The sequence below is a fragment of the Bubalus bubalis genome, chromosome 13 (genome assembly GCF_019923935.1).
Source record: "Bubalus bubalis isolate 160015118507 breed Murrah chromosome 13, NDDB_SH_1, whole genome shotgun sequence".
NCBI classification, from domain to species: Eukaryota; Metazoa; Chordata; class Mammalia; order Artiodactyla; family Bovidae; genus Bubalus; species Bubalus bubalis.
In genome coordinates, this window is record NC_059169.1 from 58,567,782 (window position 1) to 58,591,800 (window position 24,019).

The 24,019-nt window shown below is 46.2% G+C and overlaps 1 protein-coding gene across 7 annotated transcripts in view; it reads left to right on the top strand.

Moving 5' to 3' along the window:
* The window catches only part of MTUS2 (microtubule associated scaffold protein 2), a 392,307-nt gene that overhangs the window by 271,979 nt on the left and 96,309 nt on the right, over positions 1–24,019 (top strand). For all 7 annotated transcript variants that reach the window (XM_006078577.4, XM_006078579.4, XM_044927309.2 and 4 more), the window contains one exon: positions 1,316–1,527. In XM_006078577.4, the coding sequence (XP_006078639.3) occupies positions 1,316–1,527 (212 nt within the window). The remainder of the gene's footprint in view (positions 1–1,315; positions 1,528–24,019) is intronic.

The following is a 24,019-nucleotide window of genomic DNA, read 5'->3' on the forward strand; positions in this document are numbered from 1 at the left end:
AAGAAACAGACTTCCTATCTGTTGGGAGGTAGACCAAACTCACGAAGTGCTTTTCCTTAAGCTGGAGGGCTATCAAAGTTGCGTCCTTTCATTCTTCTCCCTCTTGTTTGCAAGTGTTAAGGTCATGGGCCTTCTCTGAGATTGTAAATATGCAGGTCCCAAGGCTGCAGAGTTTGCTTGTTATCATGTCAGTTGAGCTTCCAGCTTCAGGACTGAACCATGCTTTTCCATCCATTAGAATCCTCTGGATAGTGACCAGATGACTGCAGATGAATTTTTCATGTTCTCTTTGCATTTTGAAGGCCCATGTTCATCCTGGCGCTCAGCCTTTGCACGCAAACTGCTTGCGTTCATCTTTGTAAGAACAGAAGGTGACTGGCTTCTTTGCTCTGAGTCACCAGTGGTCACTGGGATCACCATAGATTCTATGTGCCCCTACTCAGAGTAATGCAACCAGGGGATGTGATTGGGACAAGACTAGGGGAATGGGAGAATGTTCTAAGTTCAGGGTGTGCCCCCAAACCTGTGAGTTCAGTCAGATGCTGCAGAGTGGATCAGCAAGTGTCCTTAGGTGTTGAGATGCCTGGTGAGGAATCAGAGAACCTGAAGCCCAGATGCTGATGCTGGCTTGCCCATGGTCAAGGGCAGGGCCTCATTTCTTTGCAAGTCCACTGGGCCTCCCACATGTCATCAAACAGGTGCTTGGTGCATGCATGCGTGCGTGCTCAGTCGCTTCAGTCATGTCTGATTCTTTGCCACCCCATGGACTGTAGCCCACCAGGCTCCTCTGCCCATGGGATTCTTCAGGCAAGAATACTGAAGGGGGTTGCCATTTCCTCCCTCAGGGGAATCTTGCTGACCCAAGGATCAAACTCACATCTCCTGCCCTGCTGGATTCTTTACTGCTGAGCCATCGGGGAAGCCCATCAGTGAAAGGGTTGCTAGGTTTTAAGTCTGGCTTCAACCTGGATTGAGTGATTTCCCTTTAGATGTTTTCCAAGAGGAATCCCCTTGAAGGAAAAAAAAAAAAAGCCAACTGCTCCAAGTCTCTCTAAGCAGACTGGGAAGAAATGTAGGCAGCTGGGAGGAATTGGGCAATCCTGTCTGTTCCTCTGCTTCCAAGCGTGAAACCTTGCACTTGGAAGCACTTCAACAGAACAACGCTTCACAGTCCTTGTCTTTTCATTTTAACGCTTACAATGACACACAGCGGGCCGCCCCTTCTCAGCCCCTTGCGGGCACCCTTGTGTTATAAGGAGCACTTGTCACATCTGGGCTGACTGTTTTCTCACAGGTGACCCTCCTTGCTTCCTAGGGTACCCCAAGCAGAGGACCACGGCCCCCCGCAACGGGTTCTCCCCGAAGCCGGACCCGCAGGCCCGCGAGGCGGAGCGGCTGCTGGTACAGCGGCTGAAGGAGCGCTGCGAGCAGCAGGCCCGACAGCTGGGGCTCGCGCAGGCGGAGCTGAGGACCGCCGTCCGCGGCTTCCAGGCGCTCGCCGTGGCCACGCAGCTCTTCTTCGGGAAGGTGAGGCCACGCCTGGTGACTGTGGAAGCGGAGGGCAGCGGCGGGGATGGTTCTTCGTGTGTGAGCTTTAATTCGGGTTTGGGGTTAGAGATGGTTTGATTTTCAGGTGCTGCAGTGTCTCGGCCAGCATCATGGGATGTTTTAGGAGCCGAGTTGAGACTTGCATGTGAAAGACGCTAGTCTGGGAAGACGGATTCATAACCTTGATCCCAAAAGGGAAAATTACGTTAAAAAAAGAAAAGTGAAAAAGTGAAAATGAAGTCGCTCAGTTGTGTCCAACTCTTTGCAGCCCCATGAACTGTAGCCTACCAGGCCCCTCTTGTCCATGGGATTTTCCAGACAAGAGTACTGGAGTGGGTTGCCATTTCCTTCTCCAGAGGGGGGGAAAAAAAATTGAAAAGGGAGATTTGGAAGGTGAGAATGGGGCATGTGGTGGTTTGCATTTTGGACCCGAAACGGCCAGGTTCTGAGACGTCTGTGCCTCTGAGCACAGAGCAACCCAGGGCGGCAGAGCAGGCCACTGTGGCCCTTGAGGGGACCTGGGAGCTGCCAGGCCTGGGGTCTCTCCTCCGGGCCACGCTCACAGTGTGCAGTGGGCAGCGTGGGGAGGGGGTGTCCCCCTGACCCCTTGGTTCTTCTGACAACGCAGAGAGGCCTTGGGTTCCTCAGCCTAAGAGTCCACTCAGAGTCTCCTTGGTTCATCCGGACGCTGGGTCTGTTATCAGATTTGGTTTGTTGTTGTTGTCTTTTGTGACCCCTTGGATTGTAGCCCACCAGGCTCCTCTGTCCATGAAATGCCCCAGGCAAGAATACCAGAGTGGGTTGCCATTTCCTTCTCCAGGGAATCTTCCTGACCCACGGATCAAACCCACGTCTCTTGCGTCTCCTGCATTGGCAGGTGGATTCTTTACCACTATCACCACCTGGGAAGCCCTTGGTACAGTCTGGTAACATTCACGATGGTAACATTCACCAAACATAGTTCAGCCTCCCTGTCTCTCAATGGAGAAGGGAGGTGGTGGGAGCCTGGGTCTGACTTTGTACATTCTTGCTCCATCCCGGGGTGACCAAGGAGCATTTGGGGGAGAACTTGAACCTTTACCTTTGAAGTTTAAACACTACGAGTTATCCTATCAATAACCTATAAGGCATTAATTTCATGTATGTACCTCCTGGGATCTATAAATGAAAGTAAAAGTGCTATAGAAATGTCCCCCAACCAGGAAAATGAACTAACTAAATTTCTAGCTAATTTAAAGAAGAAAAATCCAAAGAATATAATATTAACCAACACCATGTCCACTGGTTTTCCTTATTATCTGAACCTTAAAGTGCGGAGGACTCCGGCCTTTTATGGCAGCCTGCAGCCTCTCTTGTCCCTCCCAGTGTAGAAGCCTCAGCTGCCCTATTTAATGCTTGTTTCCTTTTTTTGCTTAAAGCTTTTCGCCCAAGGAGCTAATAATTCCCAGGGTATAGTTGTGATCAAAGACAAGATGAACAGATTTCAGTTTTATCAATAGTTTCCTTTTCCTCCCTTGTCAAAATGTTAACACCAGCAATCAATGACCAATTTGAATATTATGTCTTCCCTTCCGGTCTGGTACCCCTGGGGTCAACCTTGAGGAGCTGAAATGACTGTGTTCCCACCCTGTAAGAATTAAAATTACAGACACGTTTTTGAGGCACCAAAAGGGGTGGGACTTGCTGTGTTAAGTATTGAGCAGTTTTCTTATTAGAGTCGTATTTTCTCTTCTTCAGCTGGATGTATGTTTTCCACTGACTGTCAGGTCTTTAATAAAGAGAGGAAATCCGGGCTGTTCATTGCAGTTCAGTGATAACATGTACTGTGTTGCTCTGTCCACTGTGTCACTTCTGTGCATCACACAGTGTCATAACGAATCCTTGATAAAGATTTGCTGTGGATTGTGACCAGCTTAACACATTGGTCACATGCACTGTGAGGGCTTCCCTGGTGGCTCAGATGGTCAGAAATCTGCCTGTAATGTGGGAGACCCAAGTGCTATCCCTGAATCAGGAGGATTCCCCTGGAGAAGGGAATGGCTACCCACTCCAGTATTCTTGCCTGGAGAATCCCATGGACAGAGGCTACAGTCCATGGGGTTGCAAACAGTCAGATATGACTGAGTGACTAACACTTTCATAGTTTTTTTTTTTCCTAACATGCAGTATGTTTTCAAGTTGGAAATTTTGGACCCCACTCATGGCATCATGGCAGAGAGAGAGAGTTTTCTGTGATGAAATTAAGGGTCGGTTCCCTGTAACGGTGCATTTCTGGGCCCCAGGAGAATTCCTGTTGGTCCAGGGGCCACTAGTTGTACTTCACTGTAGCATCCGCATGGCTCTTCGGTCTGAGATCCCAAAGAGCTGGCAGCTGATTTGCAGGCATGTCCATCAGAGCCCCCTACTGGCTGGAGCCACACTCAGCTTGACATTTCAGCAAGATAGATGGTGGGCCTGAATTTCATTCTCTTTTCAGTAAATCACAACCAGCGACTCCAGACAGGCCTCCTGATGACCATGGCATTTCACCTCCCACCCAGTGTGTCCTCTTCTCTGTCCTGATCGCAACTCTCTCTCCAGATAAGCTCCAGAAGAAACAACAGATATTTTTTTTTAAGTCTGTAATTGAACATAAGCGGCTTCCACATAGGCTGGATTTACTCCACGTGGTTTAAGATGATTGATTTGAGAGTTTGTGACTGGGGTGGAGCACTCAGGGAAATAAGAGGCCAGGCAAGCCAGGAAGTGTGGGTGACGGAGCCCTCTGTTACAAGATATCGTGACCCTGACATGTTCCCTGTATCCTATTGTGGGAAGCTGATGCGTTAATATGTGAGACATGGTCACAGCCCAGCAATACTATAGCTATGCAGAGCATGACCACCACAGCCAGCCTGAAAAAACAAGCTCTGTCTGCTCTTCTTCTTAAAGACCCTGCTGGAGCTCCACACTTGCATCTTTTCTCTGCTGAAGCATTTTGTCTACAAAGGCTGGTGTGGTAGAGCGAGGGCACCGTGCTGCAAGGGGTCAGTCCCACCAGCGCCTTCATCCCCCTTAACACTTGAGCAAGTTACTGTCCCCCTTGGAGCCCTGTCTGCATCACCCACGGGAAGTTAATACATCCTTGCCCTACTTGGCTTCCTGCAGCCAAGTCCCCTCTGACCAGTCATCTTTGAGTCTCAAAGTTTCCTCAATTGCAAATAGGATCATTAATAACTCTTCACAAGGTTATAGAGAGAATGTCGTGAATTAATGGGCAAAGGTACTTTGAACAGTATTCAGTAAAGCATCCTTTTTGAGGACAAGGAAATCTGACAAATATTTTACTCTCAAGCAGGATGAGTAAGACAGGTGAGAAATGTAAAGTGAAAAGACAGACCCCTCTTATTTCATTTTATGTATATAGAGGATTTGACTCGGGTGTCCTTTAAGAATAGAAGCAGTTTTCTAGTCCAGCTATTCAGCTGGGGCTATGTATTTTTTCCAGAATGTGCTGATTCCATTAAGGATGGGAAGTCACTAGAAAAAGGAATCAGAAGCCTAGATAAGATTCTTCCATTTCTGCCCTGTGCTTCACAGCTCATGGCACAGCGGCTGTGAGCATTGTCAGCTGTGTTTCACTCTGAGCCCAGCGTCCGGGGACGCTCAGATGTCACCTTTAAGTGCCAACACAAGCCTCACATTTACGCTGATTCTAGGTAGCTCCACTCTGCCAACAGGGCACGGTCCTCACCACCAGCCAGACAGCTTTGCTGAAATCTGCGGTCTCAGACCTCTGCGGGGTGTAGTAATAAGTGTGATTCTCAGGGACTTGCACTTCTCAGGGTCATATTGAAAGATTATTTTTTAAATCTTTCTCTGCCTGGTTCCCAGAAACACTACTCTTTAGCAGCCCCTGGTGGCTAATCCAGGAAACAACACAGATGATGGTCCTGTTAATATTAATGTATTAAGCGGCATGCCTCGCCCTGTAGCATCAAATTTTACAAGTTACATCTGAGAGTGTATTTGTTTTCATTTCATTTTTAATCAGGTTTATTATATTTATTCAGTTTTTTCATATTGGTTTGTATAATTTTTATCATTTCACTTTATGAATGTGACAGATGTTGGTTTTACTTATTTTTATTATTGAAAATATTATTAGGCATACAGAGAATGAAAATTAATGTCAAGCATTTGTGTATTTTCTAAGCTTAATCAAAGTTAATAAGCATCAGCCTCCTTTTCCCTAAAGTATATAGTGTGAAAGAGTTAGTTACTGTCTTCTCAGACTCTTTGTGGCTCCTCTGTCCATGGGATTTCCCAGCCAAGAATACTGGAGTGTGTTTTCCATTTCCTTCTCTAGTGGTTCTTCCTGACCCAGGGATTGAACCTGGGTCTCCTGCATTGCAGGCAGATTCTTTACCGTCTGAGCCACCAGGGAAGCCCCAGTTAGGGGTGTACATATTTTTAAATGTAGTTCATATATTTAACTTTTCATCTTCAATTCACTTATGTTAATAGGTTTTAATCAACCCTGCCTCCACCAATGAAAGGTTCTATAGAGTTCAAAAAGTAAAAAGACAAAGCATTTTAATAACAACATCACTCTTGTTTATTGACCGTCTCCAGTGTCCTGGACAGCTTACATATAACATTTGAACCCTCACAAAACCCTGCCTGGTGTTGACATTATTTTCATGGGACAGTTGAGGAGATTGAGGCTCAGGGAGGTTCTATAGCCTTCCCAAGACAAAAGAATTAGAAAGTGATGGAGCCACAATACAACCCATATCAACCCATATCCAACCCATATCAGTTCAGTTCAGTTCAGGTCAGTCGCTCAGTCGTGTCCAACTCTTTTTGACCCCATGGACTGCAGCACGCCAGGCCTCCCTGTCCATCTCCAACTCCCGGAGCTTACTCAAACTCCTGTCCATTGGGTCAGTGATGCCATCCAACCATCTCATCCTCTGTTGTCCCCTTCTCCTTCTGCCTTCAATCTTTCCCAGCATCAGGGTCTTTTCCAATGAGTCAGTTCTTTGCATCAGGTAGCCAAAGTATTCGAGTTTCAGCTGCAGCATCCGTCCTTCCAGTGAATATTCAGGACCGATTTCCTTTAGGATGGACTGGTTTGATCTCCTTGCAGTCCAAGGGACTCTCAAGAGTCTTCTCCAACACCACAGTTCAAAAGCATCAATTCTTCAGTGCTCAGCTTTCTTTATAGTCCAACTCTCACATCCATATATGACTACTGAAAAAACCATAGGTTTGACTAGATGGACCTTTGCTGGCAAAGTAATGTCATATCAACCCATGTCCAACCCATATCAACCCAAGTCCAGCCAATGTCCAACCCATATCAACTCATGTCCAGCCCATGTTTTCCAGAATGATATGGTATTTCCTCTCCCTTTCTGCACAGCCTTTGAGGTTGTGAGGATTTGTACTGTGCCTTACATTCAGGGGAGGATTGGGTCCATTTGTACCAGGACCCTCATGGCCTGAGTGAGTTACAGCGAGACCCACCTCTTTACTCCACACACACTCTTTGGATGATCTCTGACCCCAAATATACATCACCATGCATCCTAGCCATTCAGTTTAATTCTACACCTGTTGGTTAAGTGGAAGATTTAAAAACTCAGTCTCAGACCCTGCCTTCTAATTCCAGAGGGGAAAGACACTTGTTCGAATCCCTGAAGAACAGAGTATTGCTGTGGCTCTCAGGGGTCCCACAGGGAGCGATTACTCCAGCCGGGGCCACATGGCCGTTCAGAGAAGACGGATGCTTGTGGACTGGCCTTCGAGAGTAAATCGGGCTTCCATAGCAGAGGTAGGGGGCCCAGCATAGTGGGCGGCACAGCCCTGGAACAAACCAGGCTGGATCTGCCAGGAGTAGAGTCTGATTTGCCTAAAGTGTAGAGCTTCTGGACTGTCAGTAGCCAGAAATGAGGCAGAAGGGTTTGGTGACTCAAATAGCAAAGTAAAGAGAGGCTCAATTTGAGGCAGTCAGGAGGCTGAGAGTTTTGGACAAAGTACATTTGAAGCTGCATTTCAGGACACTTGATATGATAGCAGAGTATGGGATGGAAGGTAGAAAGAGAGCCCCAAGCAGAGAAAACACTTAGGAAGCTCAGCTGCTTGTAATAATAATCTGGGCAAAGGGTGGGAGGGTGAGGAGGAGGGTCTGACACAAAGGAGAGGGTGGATACAGGACCCCAGGACCCAGCCTGTGAGCCAGTTAGGGGGTCCATTGGGGTTTACAAGTCCAAGAGGCTCCAGGTGGTAAGAGGTAAACCATTCCCACCCTGGCCCCAACAAGTCCCAAATAGAAATCACAAAACTGAGGAATGTTAGACTCACGTAGGACTCTTGTGTTTATGGCTCAGGAATATTTATAAAGAGGTTGTGGGTTCTCTGTTTAACTATCTTCTCTGGAACTGCACACTTTGTGCATCCATGAGCCCTCAGGGTCCAGGTCCAGTGGACCTGTAGGGATGGACATTTTTCCTCCAAAAATATACTTTTACACAATACGTATATTACTCAAATATACTATCACCTGTTCCTTTGGAATTTAGAAAAAATTGTTGAGAATTCTATCGCACGTTCCAGGAGTGCTGTCTGTCCTGTTCTCTCAGGAATTTCAAGTGGGAGGAGCTTATTTTTTTATATTAATAGTTACCCATGAAGATCCCCTAGAGAAGGAAATGGCAACCCACTCCAGGATTCTTGGTCTGGAGAACTGCATGGACAGAGGAGCCTGCTCCCATATGTAACAGCCCTTCCCCCAACCTGGACTAGTCCCGCTTTGTCGATTTCCAAGATTCTTTGTTCTTTGTAATGCTGGGGGCTCCATGAGGAAGTTAAATGTGGGTTTAAATGTCAGAAGAGAAAAAGGAAGTTCTAGAAAAGCAGATTTGGGAGTCATTTGTGTAGAAGTGACATTAGAAGAGTGAGGTTGACAGGAGCGTGTGTACAGGAGGACACGGGACAGAGCCTCTGTAGGGACCCAAGGAGAAGGAGTGGGAAAGAAAGGAAACACAGGCGATGAAGAGAAAGGTCATTGCAAACAGGAGAGTCCCTCCTTGAAGAAGCCAAATGAGAGAGGAGTTTCTGAAGGAAGGAGTGAATTGTAAAACCAGGCAGCAGACAGTAGATGAGAATGATACAGAATGAGAAAGTATCCAGAGTTTGGCACTTTCAGAGGAGCATCTGTAAATGGGTCAGAACAAGCAGACTCCCCTGGTTCCTTAACAACCAAATGGTTCAACAGGTTTGGCCTCCATCACCTTGGACTCTAAAATCACTGAGTATGGTGACTGCAGCCATGAAATTAAAAGACGCTTGTTCCTTGGAAGAAAAACTATGACAAATCTAGACAGTCTAATAAAAAACAGGCATCATTTTGCTGACAAAGGTCCATCTAGTCAAAGCTATGGTATTTCCAGTAGCCATGTATAGATGTAAGAGTTGAACCATAAAGAAGACCCAGCACCAAAGAACTGATAATTTCAAATTGTGGTACTGTTAAGGACTCCTGAGAATCCCTTGGACCCAAAGGAGATCAAACCAGTCAATCCTAAAGGAAATCAACCCTGAATATTCATTGGAAGGACTGATGCTGAAACTGAAGCTCCAGTACTTTGGCCACCTGATGCAAAGAGGCAACTCATTGGAAAAGACCCTGACGCTGGGAAAGATTGAAGGTGGGAGGAGAAGGGGACGATAGAGGATGAGATGGTTGGATGGCATCACCGACTTGATGACATGAGTTTGAGCAAGCTCCTGGAGTTGGTGATGGACAGGGAAGCCTGGCATGCTGCTGTCCATTTGGTTGCAAAGAGTCGGACACGACTGAGCGGCTGAACAAGCTTGTGAAGCTGGTGCTTTTCCCCATCAGAAATGGCAGTGGTGACATCTACAGGGCATTGGCTGCAAATGAAGTCTGTGCTCTGAGAAGAGTGCTGGCCAAGTATTACCTTAAATTCCAGAGTGTTTTACAAAGCAGGTGCTGCTCTCCTCCCCTCGTTCACTAAAGTGCGAATTGCAAGCCTGCCTGTTCCACACATGTAAGTGATACTAGGTTTGAAATTAAAGTCACACAACTGCTTTCATTTTTCATTTTATTCCCGACAATCAAAGTACTAAGACAGCAAGAATAAGATGGATGTCACACACTGCAAGCAGTTTGACTAGGAGATCATTCATAAAAGCAATTACATATGGAGAGTCCAACAATCTTTGTCTGTAATCCAGTCCCTAGAGATTATAAAGGCCCATGATGTCTGCTCCACCAGGAACAGAAGGAGAAATGTTTAAAACTGAAAAATATTGATTGACTCTGTAACATGGCAGTGTTCTCTTTAAAACAGAGGCATCAAAAAAACTGTGCTGTCAAAGTAGGTAGAGGGGGTCTCATTTCTCAAATTTTTCTTCAGGAGTATTCCCCCATTATTTTTCAGTGTGAAAGAATTGCAGTGCCAGAAATATATATCTATTTTACAAGCATAAAGGAGGCAGAAGGAGAGGAAGGAAAAAATGAAGAATAAAAGCAATGCATGCATGTTAAGTCACTTTAGTTGTGTTTGACTTTTTGCGATCCCATCGACTACAGCCCGCCAGGCTCCTCTGTCTATGGGATTCTCCAGACAAGAATACTGAAGTGGGTTGCCATTCCCTTTTCCAAGGGATCTTCCCGACCCAGGGATCGAACCCATGTCCCCTGTATCGGCAAGCGAGTTCTTTACCTCTAGTGCCACCTGGGAAGCCCCCGTGCAATGCATAGAAAAGTTATAAAGATATTAATCCAGCCAGAACAATAATCACATGAAATGTGAGTGGTCTAAACACACTACTTAAAAGACAGAGATAGTCAAAAAGGGTTGTTTTTTTTTTTAACATAACTATATGTTATCCACAAGAAAACCTATTTAATGGATTAAAGATCTAAACATAAGACCAGAAACTATAAAACTCCTAGAGGAGAACATAGGCAAAACATTCTCTGACATAAATCACAGCAGGATCCTCTATGACCCACCTCCCAGAATATGGAAAATAAAAGCAAAAATAAACACCCTTCAAAATGGGAGAAAATAATAGCAAATGAAGCAACTGACAAAGAATTAATCTCAAAAATATACAAGCAACTCCTGCAGCTCAATTCCAGAAAAATAAATGACCCAATCAAAAAATGGGCCAAAGAACTAAACAGACATTTCTCCAAAGAAGACATACAGATGGCTAACACATGAAAAGATGCTCAACATCACTCATTATCAGAGAAATGCAAATCAAAACCACAATGAGGTCCCATTTCACGCCAGTCAGAATGGCTGCTATCAAAAAGTCTACAAGCAATAAATGCTGGAGACGGTGTGGAGAAAAGGGAACCCTCTTACACTGTTGGTGGGAATGCAAACTAGTACAGCCACTATGGAGAACAGTGTGGAGATTCCTTAAAAAATTGGAAATAGAACTGCCATATGACCCAGCAATCCCACTGCTGGGCATACACACCAAGGAAACTAGAATTGAAAGAGACACGTGTACCCCAATGTTCATCGCAGCACTGTTTACAATAGCTAGGACATGGAAGCAACCTAGATGTCCATCAGCAGATGAATGCATAAGAAAGCTGTGGTACATATACACGATAGAGTATTACTCAGCCATTAAAAAGAATACATTTGAATCAGTTCTAATGAGGTGGATGAAACTGGAGCCTATTATACAGAGTGAAGTAAGCTAGAAAGGAAAACACCAATACAGTATAACAATGCATATATATGGAATTTAGAAAGATGGTAACGATAACCCTGTATGCGAGACAGCAAAAGAGACACTGATGTATAGAACAGTCTTTTGGACTCTGTGGGAGAGGGAGAGGGTGGGATGATTTGGGAAGATGTCATTGAAACATGTATATTATCATATGTGAAATGAATCGCCAGACCAGGTTCGATGCATGATACAGGATGCTCAGGGCTGGTGCACTGGGATGACCCAGAGGGATGGTATGCGGAGGGAGGTGGGAGGGGGGTTCAGGATGGGGAACACGTGTACACCTGTGGCAGGTTCATGTTGATGTATGGCAAAACCAATACAATATTGTAATGTAATTAGCCTCCAATTAAATACATAAATTTATATTAAAAAGAAAGAAAAAGAAAACCTATTTAAATATAAAGACTCTGTGCTCCATGTTAAGTGGCAGCCTGGATGGGAGGGGAGTTTGAGGGAGAAGGGACACATGGATTTGTATGGCCAGTTGTTCTGCTATACATCTGACACTGCTGCAACATTGTTACCCACTATACTCCAATACAAAATAAAAAGCTTAAAAAGTAAACAAGTATAAAGACTCTTACCAAAGTAAAGGGATGGTGAAAGACATACCATGCTAACACTAACCCAAAGAAAGTTGGAATAGCTATAATTTTATAATCTTAGACAAAGCAGACTTCAGACTAAGATCATCACAGATAAAGAGGATACCACATTATGAATGAAGGGATCAGTTCTCCAAGAGACATAAAAAACATGAAGGTAGTTAGGATGAGATGGTTGGATGACATCATTGACTCAATGGACACGAGTTAAATTTGCACGAACTCTAGGAGATAATGAAGGACGGGGAAGCCTGGTGTGCTGCAGTCCTTGGGGTCATGAAGAGTAGGACATTACTGAGCAACTGAACAAATTATTGATATTTTAGGTTGACTCTGTTTGGACCCAGTGACTTTACATTCAGGAATTGCTCAGTTGTTCCAATACAGAGAACCTTGTCACTTTAATCTTTTGAAAAATCTGCTGAAAAGCCTCCAGGATTTAGGGAAAAATTAGTTGTAAATACACAATGTGTCCTGGGCACTGTTCTGCCCTTTATATTTTTATGTGCATCATCTCATTTAATCCTCACATTAAACTTCTGATGCAGGTGTTTTGATGCCCATTATATAGATAACTCAAGTTGCCTTGATCAGTTATTTTGCTTATTACTTCATTCATCAACTATTTCAGTTCAATTCAGTCGCTCAGTCGTGTCCGACTCTTTGCGACCCCATGAATCGCAGCACGCCAGGCCTCCCTGTCCATCACCAACTCCCGGAGTTTATCCAAACTCATGCCCATCGAGTCAGTGATGCCATCCAGCCATCTCATCCTCTGTCGTCCCCTTCTCCTTTTGCCCCCAATCCCTCTCAGCATCAGTCTTTTCCAATGACTCAACTCTTCGCATGAGGTAGCCAAAGTACTGGAGTTTCAGCTTTAGCATCAGTCTTTCCAGTGAACACCCAGGACTGATCTCCTTTAGAATGGACTGGTTGGATCTCATTGCAGTCCAAGGGACTCTCAAGAGTCTTCTCCAACACCACAGTCTACTATTTAACATCTGGTAATCTAAGAATAATGAAATAAATAATAAATCCAGTCAAATATGCTTCCTAACATTTGCAAAGCACCAAGGAACTTCCCTGCTGGTCCAGTGGTTACGGATCCATCTTGCAATGCAGAAGACATGGGTTTGATCCCTGGTCAGGGGTCTAAGATCCCACATGCTTCAGGGCCAAAAAACCAAAAAATCATAAAGCAGAAGCAATATCGTAACAAATACACCAAAGACTTTGAAAATGGTCCACATCAAAAAAATCTTTAAAAAAAATCATCAGGGTATGTATGGAAACATGGATTAAAAAACATGACTCAGCTATCTGCTGTCAACAAGAATTTTGCTTAAGATACTGAAAGATGCAGGTTAAAAGTATCAGTAAAAGGATGGAACATGGAACCACAAATCAAAAGTCATGGAGTGGCTGTGTTGATAGCAGACAAGGTAGACTTCAGAGCAGAGAAAATTACCAGGGGTGAGAGGGACGGTATACAATGTAAAAGGGTTAATTTACCAAGAACATATAACAGTCCTCAATGTGTCTGTCTAACAATAGAGGTTTAAAACACACCAGGCAAAAACAGAACTGAAAGGAGAAGACGACAGATATAAAATTATGCTTGGGAGATTTCAACACCTCCTCTCTCAGGAATAAACAGAAGCAGTCAACAGAAGACTAGCAAAGATATAGAAGAAGTGAATAACATCATTAACCAATGAGAGCTGATAGATGTTTATAAAATACTGCACCCAACAGTGGCAGAATATACATTCTTTTCAGTGCACATGGAGCATTCACCAAGATAGAAAGTATTCAGGGTCATAAAATTTACAAATTTTAAGTAGTTAGAATCATACAAAATATGTCATCTGACCTTGATGAGATTAGACAAAAGTCAGTAAGAGAAGGATAACAGGAAAATCTTTAACCGTCTGGAAGTTAGATGACACATGCTAAATAACCCAAGTGTCAAAAAGAAGTCTCAAGGGAAAATTTTAAACTGAAATGAAAAATTGCAACATTTAGAAATTTCTGCAGCACTGCTAACCTCATGCCTAAAATGATATTTATAGTATTAAAAACTCAGAAAAGACAAAAGATTTAAATCAGTAAGCTTCTACCTCAAGACACTAGAAGAAGAATATGTTTGTAGCCTGTATCATAGGTACAGCATAGTACAAAAATAACCTCAAAGCAAGAAAACGGAAGGAAATAAAGACAGGAGGAGAAATTAGGGACACTGAAAACAGAAAAATAATAGAATCAATGAAACTGATAGCTGTTTCTTTGAAACAATCAACAAAATTGATAAACGTAAGTCTGGCAAACAAAAAGACAAACTTAGCAGCCTCAGGAATGAAAGAGGGGAAATCACCACAGATCTCACAGGTATTAAAAAGGGATGATCTGTTGATGCACATAACAGCTCGCCTGATTTGTACAGGCTTTATGCTGAGTTCAAGAAGCTGCACTCGAGATGGCGTGCTCTTTGATTCTGTGAGATCTTCCAAAAGGCAAAACCGTAGCAATGGAGAACAGATTAGTAGTTGCCAGGGGTCAGGGATGTGGGAAGGGTGTACAAAGGGAGATTTTTAAAAACAAATTTTTATTTTATATTGGAGTATAGCTGATTAACAGTATTGTGATAATTACAGGTGAACAGCAGTGGACTCAGCCATACATATATATGTATCCATTCTCCCCCAGTAGAGAGAGCTAACTCATTGGAAAAGACTTTTACACTGGGAAAGATTGAGGGCAGGATGAGATGGTTGGAGGGCATCATCAACTCAATGGATATGCTTTGAGCAAGCTCTGGGAGGTGGTGAAGGACAGGGAAGCCTGGCGTGCTGCAGTCCATGGGGTCACAAAGAGCCGGACCTGACTTAGCGACGGAACAGCAACAACAATTCTCCCCCAAACTCCCCTCCCATCCAGGCTGCCCCATAACCCTGTGCTATACAGTAGGTAAAGGGAGATTTTTGAAACAGCGGAATTGTTCTATATTCTGGTTGTGGTGGTAGTTACAGAAACCTATGCACGTTTTCACATTTATAGACCTTTCACATTTTCACAAAAAATCGCTTGCACACACAACACAGTGTTGTTATATGTTAATTTTTAAAGTAAATTTTTAAGAATTGCAATCCATATGTCATTTTCTTATTGTCCTTTGGGTCTTATTCTTTAGAAACTTACAGGAAAGGCAGATATATCTAGTGTTTGATGAGATGCGTTCTCACTTCTTCAGATGAATAGGTTATATTTGTAGTGGGACAGTGTGTAGAATGTCGATTTGCAGTATGTCATATTCAGAGCATTTATCCACGTGCTCCGGCCCAGCCTAAGACTTGGTCCACCCAGCACAAGACACTACTCGCTATAGCTCAGCCTCGGAGCTGACAAGGACTCAGATTCTCACCTTCAGCCTGAAAAGCCCAAGAGGCAGAGAGAGCTTTGTAAAGGGCAGTTAATCTGAGCAGAAATGAATCTCTTACGCTTCTGGTCTTCCTCAGTTAAAGGGAAATTATCCAAGCTGGGAAGGGAAGAGAGTACCAGAAGAATTGCAAGATCAAACTTATTCAGTTTGCACCTGCTTCAGGATGAATCCAAGAGGAGAGAGAAAACTCAGTGGAACCTCCAGAATTCAGTGGGTCTCAGGATGATGGCAGGGGGGAGGGCTTCCCTGGTGGCTCAGTGGTAAAGGCTCCACCTGCCAATGCAGGAAACATGGGTTTGATCCCTGGGTCAGCAAGATCCCCTGGGGAAGGGAATGGCAACCCACTCCAGTATTCTTGCCTGGAGAATCCCATGGACAGAGGAGTCTTGGGGGACTGCAGTCCATGGGGGTCCCCAAAGAGTCAGACACGACTGAGTGACTAAACAACGATGATGAAAGGGTGATGGAGCTCTCTGCCTTGCTCATCTCACGTGCACTCCTGGTGGTCACAGACCTTCCTGACCTCCTTCGAGCCACGGTGGACTGAGGGTGATAGAGCAGAGGTGGATGGAAGGGGGAGGGCGGTATAAGTGCTCTGGCAGCTTTAGGGTGTGGAGAACACCACCCACGGGAGATAGAGCAGGAGATCGGCGTGGACGTGACGACCAGAGGCTGCAGTGCGGACGCTGTGAGGACAGGGCTGGGGACCACAGCCCTTACGGCATGTGTGGTTGTGCACACAGCAGGTGTGAGGTGAAAGGAGACACCAGAGTCCTTCCAGATGAGTCACGGTTCAGAGGCTGCCAGCTCCGGAGCATGTGGAAGGAGAGCCGGGGGCCACCCAGCCCAGCTGCACCAGGACCCGCTTGGAATAAAGCCGGGTGGCATGGGAGAGAAGAAAACCCAGGAGAGGGGGGCTTCAACTGGAAAGTGGCTGATTTCTGTCATCCTAAATTGAGAAGTCATGGCAACCCCAGCTCAATGGACATGAGTTTGAGCAAACTCAGGGAGCTAGTGAAGGACAGGGAAGCCTGGCGTGCTGCAGTCCATGGGGTCGCAAAGAGTCCGACACGATTGAGTGACTGAACAACAACAACAATGGTTTTTAACCTAAAAGCCACAAGACTACATTTCTCCAAACTGAGGAAAATCAGAGGCACCAAGTAGAGATGAAGGGCGGTCAGAGAATAGGAAAAGCATACTTGCGATGACTTGAATTTTTGACGTTCACATCTATAACAGTCTTTTTGTTGTTGTTGTTATGACTGAAAATAAAAAGGAATGGTGGAATTGGTGTTTTTTGAGCTGGTAATGTGTTCTAGCCTCCAGATAAGGCCCCGGGGCTATAAAAACCACCCTGTAAGTGAGGCAGTCTCCTTTTCACAGATGGAAAACTGGAGATGAGAGAGGCTTGGTAGCAAAGGCTGCACAGGGCAGCCAGGATTTGAAGGCATCTGACTCTCAACCAGCGTCCCTTGCCCCTGTGTTCCTCGCCGCCTCTCACAACAGGAAGAAACACAAGGGCAACTGGTCCCTTGGATCCCAGGATAACCCTGTCCCATGGCCAGGGGGAGAGAGAGGCCGAGGGGACACAGTCACGCTGGCATCAGAGTGGCCAGCACGGGTCCTGACGTGGGTAGCCGCGAATCTCAGACGATACTGGAGAACAGTCTCAGACCACGAACTCACCTGTGCTCTGAGTTGTATCTAGCCGCATATAGTAACACTTGCTTTAAAGATAACAGAGTTTAAAGTGGGGGAGTTCCCAAGAGAAAGGGGGCTCCCCCCACCGGACTCACTTCTCATGGGTTGGACTTTGGCCTTGCTAGGGAGCTGTCCCGTGTTGGTGGTCTCAATCTTTAATTTCTATTTGCAGTAGAGTAAGTCCTCTACATACAAATGAGTTCCATTCTGAGAGCACGTTCATCAGTCCAGTTTGTTCATAAGACCAACAAAGTTAGCCTCGGTACCCAGCTAACAGTCGGCTCTAGAGTTCTGAACTGTACATCACCGCTGCTTTTACCCTTGCTTCTGGACCTCCTGGGCTTGAAATAAAGATGCTCTCCAGCTGTATTTTATACTGTACAGTGAAGCACACAAAAGCACAACCACTTGCAGAAGACGCACACACAGGACAGTGTACGCCAGGCTCGTGAACCCACCTATGTGATTGGACGTGCAAACAGACGTTCGCATCTTCACAAGTTTGCAACTTGAAGGTTCATATGTAGGGGGCTTACTGTAGTTAGGTTGTTCTGATGGAGGAAGGGAGGCTTCACAGAGTGCTGGCTTCACAGAGTGCTTCTCTCAGCAAAGAAGAAACAGGCTAGTTTAGGCTGCCACAGAGCCCATGCCTGCCTGGGAACAGCCCTGACCACCTGTTTTTTATTCCCTTCTAGTAAAATCTGCATTGATTTTAGGAGGACTAAAATTAGCTAAGGAATAAAGAGGTAAAACAATCCAGATTGGACTCCATAGCTGGCTAGAATCCTTCCTGAGCCTGGAATCTGTAGCTGGGGACCTCAAGGGGCAGATTTCTCGGCTTCTCCTGAGACACAGGCAGTCCTAGAGTTGAGGAAGAGAGAAAGCTCTGTGCCAGGAAAAAATCTGGGGTATATAATGTAGACTAGCCAGGGTGAGGAGCAAGTTTGCATCTGGGGCAAGCAAAGAAGGGCTAAATTCCTAACACAATGAAGCAAAAGGATTTGATGTTACATAATCAGAAGCTGTCTGTGCTTATAGTGTAGAGCTTAGACTGTTGTTATTCAGTTGCTCAATTGTGTCTGTGACTCTCTGCGACCCCATGGACTGCAGCATGCCAGGCTCCCCTGTCGTTCGCCATCTCCCAGAGCTTGCTCAAACTCATGTCCATTGAGTCAGTGATGCCACCCAACCATCTCATCCTCTGTCATCCCCTTCTCCTCCCGCCTTCAATCTTTCCCAGCATCAGGGTCTTTTCTAATGAGTAGGCTCTTTGCATCAGGTGGCCACAGTATTGGAGCTTCAGCTTCAGCATCAGTTCTTCCAATGAGTATTCAGTATTGATTTCCTTCAGGATGGACTGGTTTGATCTCCTTGCAGTCCAAGGGACTCTCAAGAGTCTTCTCCAACACCACAGTTCAAAAGCATCAATTCTTCAGCCTTCAGCCTTCTTTATGGTCCAACTCTCACATCTGTAGATGACTCCTGGAAAAACCACAGCTTTGACTATATGGGCCAGTTGGCAAAGTAATGTCTCTGCTTTTTAATATGCTGTCTAGGTTTGTCATAGCTTTTCTTCCAAGGAGCAAGCGTCTTTTAATTTTGTGGCTGCAGTCACCATCTCGTGACATGGGTACAGTGCACAAAATTGCCTGCCAGCCTAGGGGAGTTAGTTAGAGCTATTGCAAGTAAGAAGGGCTCGTGTACTGCTTATCACTCCTTGTTATTAGCTAACGCTTGTGTATCTTACCAAGTGCCAAGCACTTGGCAGGGGCTCACCACCGCTAGTCCTGGTTAATTCTTGCCACAGCCCTGTGGGTGGGCACTGCTGGGACCTAGAGAGAAGAGTCATTTTGCCTGAAGTCACACAAGTGACCCAGAGCCAGGTTGGAGTCTGACCCAAGGGCAAGGTCATTCAGACTTCATCTCTTCGTTCCGCTGCCTCCTAGGAGCTTATATGTGGGATGATACTTTGTACACCAAAGTGAGAAAACACCATGTGGGCAAAGCACAGAGCTGGGCTCAGAAGCCCACTTCAGTCTGCCTTACCAGCTCCGTGATCTGGGAGAGCCACAGACCCTCTCTTTCAGTCTCCTCCCCTGGAGATTGAGACTGCTCTGAGGGTGAGCCAAGGGATACCCACGGAAGTGGTCTGGAGACTGTACCACTTGCCTGTTTATTCAGAAAATAATCCTCAAGTCAAGCGCCTGCTCTAGACTAGAAGCCATGCTCAGGGCTGGGACTACACCAGAGGGTGGAACAGACGCGGTCTGTGCCCTCATGGAGATGGGGCTCCAGCGCAGGGATTGAGCAAGTCTTTTAAAGAGCAAAAGGAGGATTGGAGGCTGTGACCTCATCTCGGTGCTCCGGGATGTGGGCTCTGAGAAGAAAGAGGTGGAGAGGTCAGGAACATAAGGGCAGCAGGTGTGCTAGGGGAAGGGGGCTGTGTGAAAAATCACAGTGGCAGGAGGGGATATCCATATGCATGCTCACTCAGTTGGGGTGGGGGTCGATAGACCCCTAGGCTGGGGAGCTGATTGATGGGCCAGACCTTGCAGGGCCTCCTAAGAAGTGAAGGGACGCCCGTTCCTCATGGAGGAGCAGAAGGAAGCCCTTGTGTGGAGGGTGATCTGGGCAGACTCAGGTTTCAAAAGCAGATGGACAGGGAGACCACATGGGAAGATAAGGCTGTGGTCCATCTGGGCGTAGATGGTGGTGGCTTGGACCAGTGTGATGAACATAGGGATGGAGAGATGTCCGTGGTGGTGGGAGAGGTGTTTCGGAGGTAAGTTGGGTAGGATTGGTGATATGTTGAAATAAGGGTGGTGAGGAAAAAGGGGGCTGCCAGGGCTAGGCTGGGGGATGAGGTGAATAGGGTGCCACTCACTGAGATGGAGTTCCCTAGTGGCTGGTTCCCCGGTGGCTCAAATGATAAAGACTGCCTGCAGTGCAGAAAACCCAGGTTTGATCCCTGGGTCGGGAAGATCATCCCTGGAGAAGGGAATGGCAACCCACTCCAGTGTTCTTGCCTGGAGAATCCCATGGACAGAGGAGGCTGGCGGGCTACAGTCCATGGGGTTGCAGAAAGTCGGACACAACAGAGCAACTTCCACCACCACACTGAGATGGAAGATGGGACCAGTGGGCTCCTCAGAGGTTCATGGACCCAGTTCTCAGACATGTGGAGTTTGAGATGCCTTTGAGACATCCTCTGAAAATATCCGTAGTTTAAATAGAACTGGTGCTCTTGACACCAGCAGCTGGTGCACACTGTCCGACTTTTAAAAGGAAGTGGCAGAGTGCCTGCTGGGGACCTTCATGGTCTGGGTCCAAAGAGATTCTTCTGGGGTATAACACATAGTGCCCTTCCTTCCAGAATTGGCCTTATTTGTGTGAGATCAGATGAACACGTGGCACAGGGAGAAAATACAAGTCAGCGTGTGATTGATTGCTGATAAGATCTCGGAGTGTGCGGGAAGTGAGTGGAGAGCCCTCCTGGAAAAAGTGAAGCTCACGCAGGAGACCCCTGGCTGGCTGAGGGACAGGTGGGAGGGAAGACAGCGACTCAGTGATGCGAGCAGGAGAAGTGAGACTAAATCCAGCTCTGTGCCAGGTGGGGGTGGGGAGCGAGGTGGGAGACTGACTGAAGATTGCTGTGTATCTATCAGAGGACCTTGCGGCATGGCGTCCGGCACTGAACACGAAGATGTATTTGAAGATGATAATTGTGTTCTTGGAATTGTGACTTAATTTCATTGGCTGGTCTTGTTAAAGAATCAGTCATGGCAAATGGCAAACCTAAGTTCAAATGACATGAAAATTGAGTGTATATGTGTGTGTTTTTCACCCTTGTGGAAGGCTTTGTGCAGTATCTTTAACAGCCAGCTTAGAAAAGCAATATTTTATTTATTTTTTTTTTATTTTATTTTTTTAATTTTTTTTTATTTATTTTATTTTTAAACTTTACATAACTGTATTAGTTTTGCCAAATATCAAAATGAATCCGCCACAGGTAGATGTGAGCACCTCAAGAAAGTGATGTCTGTTTCCACTCCATCCTAATCCCAGCTCTTGGGGGCAGCTGGGGTGACCTGGAATCAAGCCTGGAGGCCCTGCAGCGGGAGGGAGTGGACGGCCCTGGAGAGCCAAGGCAGAAACCGAGGGAATGACCCTTCTCGAATTGCCGCTCACCTGGCTGACTTCTGATTTGAACAACACGTGTGTCCACACAGGGCACGTGTCTTGTCCTGGGCTCTGGGTTTTTGCGTTCCTGCCACACCAGCCTGCCATCTGCCCTCACCTCCTTGGGGAGTGGGAACCAGCCCTGTGATTTCAGAGCCCATCAGAAGGCATGCGCATGGGAACATAGGAGATACCACATGGGTGTGGGCCTCACTGAAGAAGGGGCTCACCCTCCTGGTCTGCTGAAAAGGAGACCCCGTGCCCACGGAGTCAGCATCTTCTATTTCCATCTGCTTGTTGCCATTCCTGGAAACCGTCCACAGGCTCCTCACAGACAGGAAGCGCTCGTCTGCTTCTAGCTGTCCTCTTGTTCTCAGAAATAGGGAAACAGACTCATGTGAAACATACAAAATAGTTCAGGGAGAACCACTTTGGGGCCTATTTAAAATAAGTTGACCTATATTGTCTATAATTAAACCTGGCATGGGGTTACATTTTGAAAAATCCTTTTTAGCTAATGAATCCTTTTTTGGTGCACCACAGCAGAATCCCCAAAGAAAGCGAGAAAAAATATCTGTGTGTATTTATAAAGCATCCTCTTTGGAAGAATATATTTTGTGAGAGGAGGCTAGCAAGGGGAAATATTACAGCCAAAATGATACTCTTCTCTTCCATAGGAAGAGACTTTTTTTAAATAATGAAACCAAATTCAGATGGCTCTAGTGGTAAAGAACCCGGTTGCCAATGCAGGAGACATAAGAGATGTGGGTTCGATGCCTGGGTTGGCAAGATCCCCTGGAGAAGGGCATGGCAACGCACTCCAGTATTCTTGCTGGGAAAATCCCATGGACAGAGAAGGCTAGTGGGCTACAGTCCATGGGGTCGCAAAGAGTTGGACGCGACTGAGCGACTGATGCATGCATGCACGCAAGTCATATTGAGTCATTCTATTTCCTTATCCAAGTGCAGGGGAAACCCTGTGCTCATTGACCTTGTGACATTAGCTGAAATCTCTGATACAATCAAGATTGTAATCAGGAGAAAAACACCAGCTTTCTCTAGCGCAGGGTCTGATCTGTTACATTCTCTCCGGAAGCTTCTGATGCAGAAGCACATGCATTCTGTTCCCATGCTGGCCACTGTGTTGGCACGTAGGGAGGATGTCCAGATAGTCCAGGAGAAGTGCTCGGCCCAAACTTGTGTTCTGGATTTCCACCTCTTCTAACAGTCTGGGGGCTTCCCTGGTGGCTCAGTCTGTAAAGAATCTGCCTGCAGTGCAGGAGACCTGGGTTTGATCACTGGGTCGGGTAGATCCCCTGGAGAAGGAAATAGCAAACTACTTCGGTATTCTTGGAAAGTCCCATGGAAAGAGGAGCCTGGCAGGCTACAGTCCATGGAGTCACAAGTGATGGATGCAACTTAGCAACTAAACCATTATCACTAACAGTCTGGAGCCCCCAAGAGCAACAGGATTGAAACAAAGCCTGCCACTTGCGTTGGCTGAGGCTCGTGCTCTGTGTGGTTTGTTTCTCTTATTTTCGGTTCTGACAGCAGCTTGCATACTTGGGACCTGTCTAGCCACAGCTGCCAAAGACAGCCAGCGCCTGGAAATCGTTCAGACGTGGCGGGTCCCAGCCTCGGGGCCTAGCCCGCAGTGCCCTGCCCCCACTCCCGTGTCCGGCCTGTCTGCATTTTAGCCACTTCGCCTGAGACTGTGATTCCCAGCTGAAAAGAGACTATACCTTCTCTTCAGATAGTACTGATGGCCTGTAAACATCGAAGTGTCAGTTCAGTTCAGTTCAGTCACTCATTCTTGTCCGAGTCTTTGCGACCCCATGGACTGCAGCACGCCAGGCCTCCCTGTCCATCACCAACTCCTGGAGTTCACTCAAACTCATATCCATTGAATTGGTGATGCCATCCAACCATCTCATCCTCTGTCGTCCCCTTCTCCTCCTGCCTTCAATCTTTCCCTGATGCCCAAAAGCATCAGGGTCTTTTCAAATGAGTCAGCTCTTCGCATCAGGTGGCCACAGTATTGGAGTTTCAGCTTCAACATCAATCCTTCCAATGAACACTCAGGACTGATTTCCTTTAGGATGGACTAGTTGGATCTCCTTGCAGTCCAAGGTACTCTCAAGAGTCTTCTCCAACACCACAGTTCAAAAGCATCAATTCTTTCGTGCTCAGCTTTCTTTATAGTCCAACTCTCACATCCATACATGACTACTGGAAGAACCATAGCATTGACTAGATGGACCTTTGTTGACAAAGTAATGTCTCTGTTTTTTAATATGCTGTCTAGGCTGGTCATAACTTTTCTTCCAAGGAGTAAGTGTCTTTTAATTTCATGACTGCAGTCACCATCTGCAGTGATTTTGGGTGCTGGCCACATTGCTGGGGCACTGGCGTCCCTCAGGGAACAAGAGCGACCCTGGCTTCTGGGCTGTAGGATAAAATCAAGTCTCAGGAGCATCATAAGGCAGGTTGAAAAGGTGTCATGAGTTGTAAGAAATACAAGGTGATTTTCCAAAATACTAGCCCAACTCATATTTTCTTATGGTCAGGTCACACAGATTCTGGTTTCATTCTCCCAGGGGCCCCGCAGAGAGCTCCTCTGGACTGTCCTTGTTGTCTGAGGAAGGAGCTTGGGGCAGCCCTCCGCCATGGATCACTGAATCACCCGCCCTCACTGTCCAAACGCCCAGGCAGAGAAGGGGTGGGAAGCAGAGATGGCAGGGACAGACGAGAAGGTCCCAGTTGCTTCCTT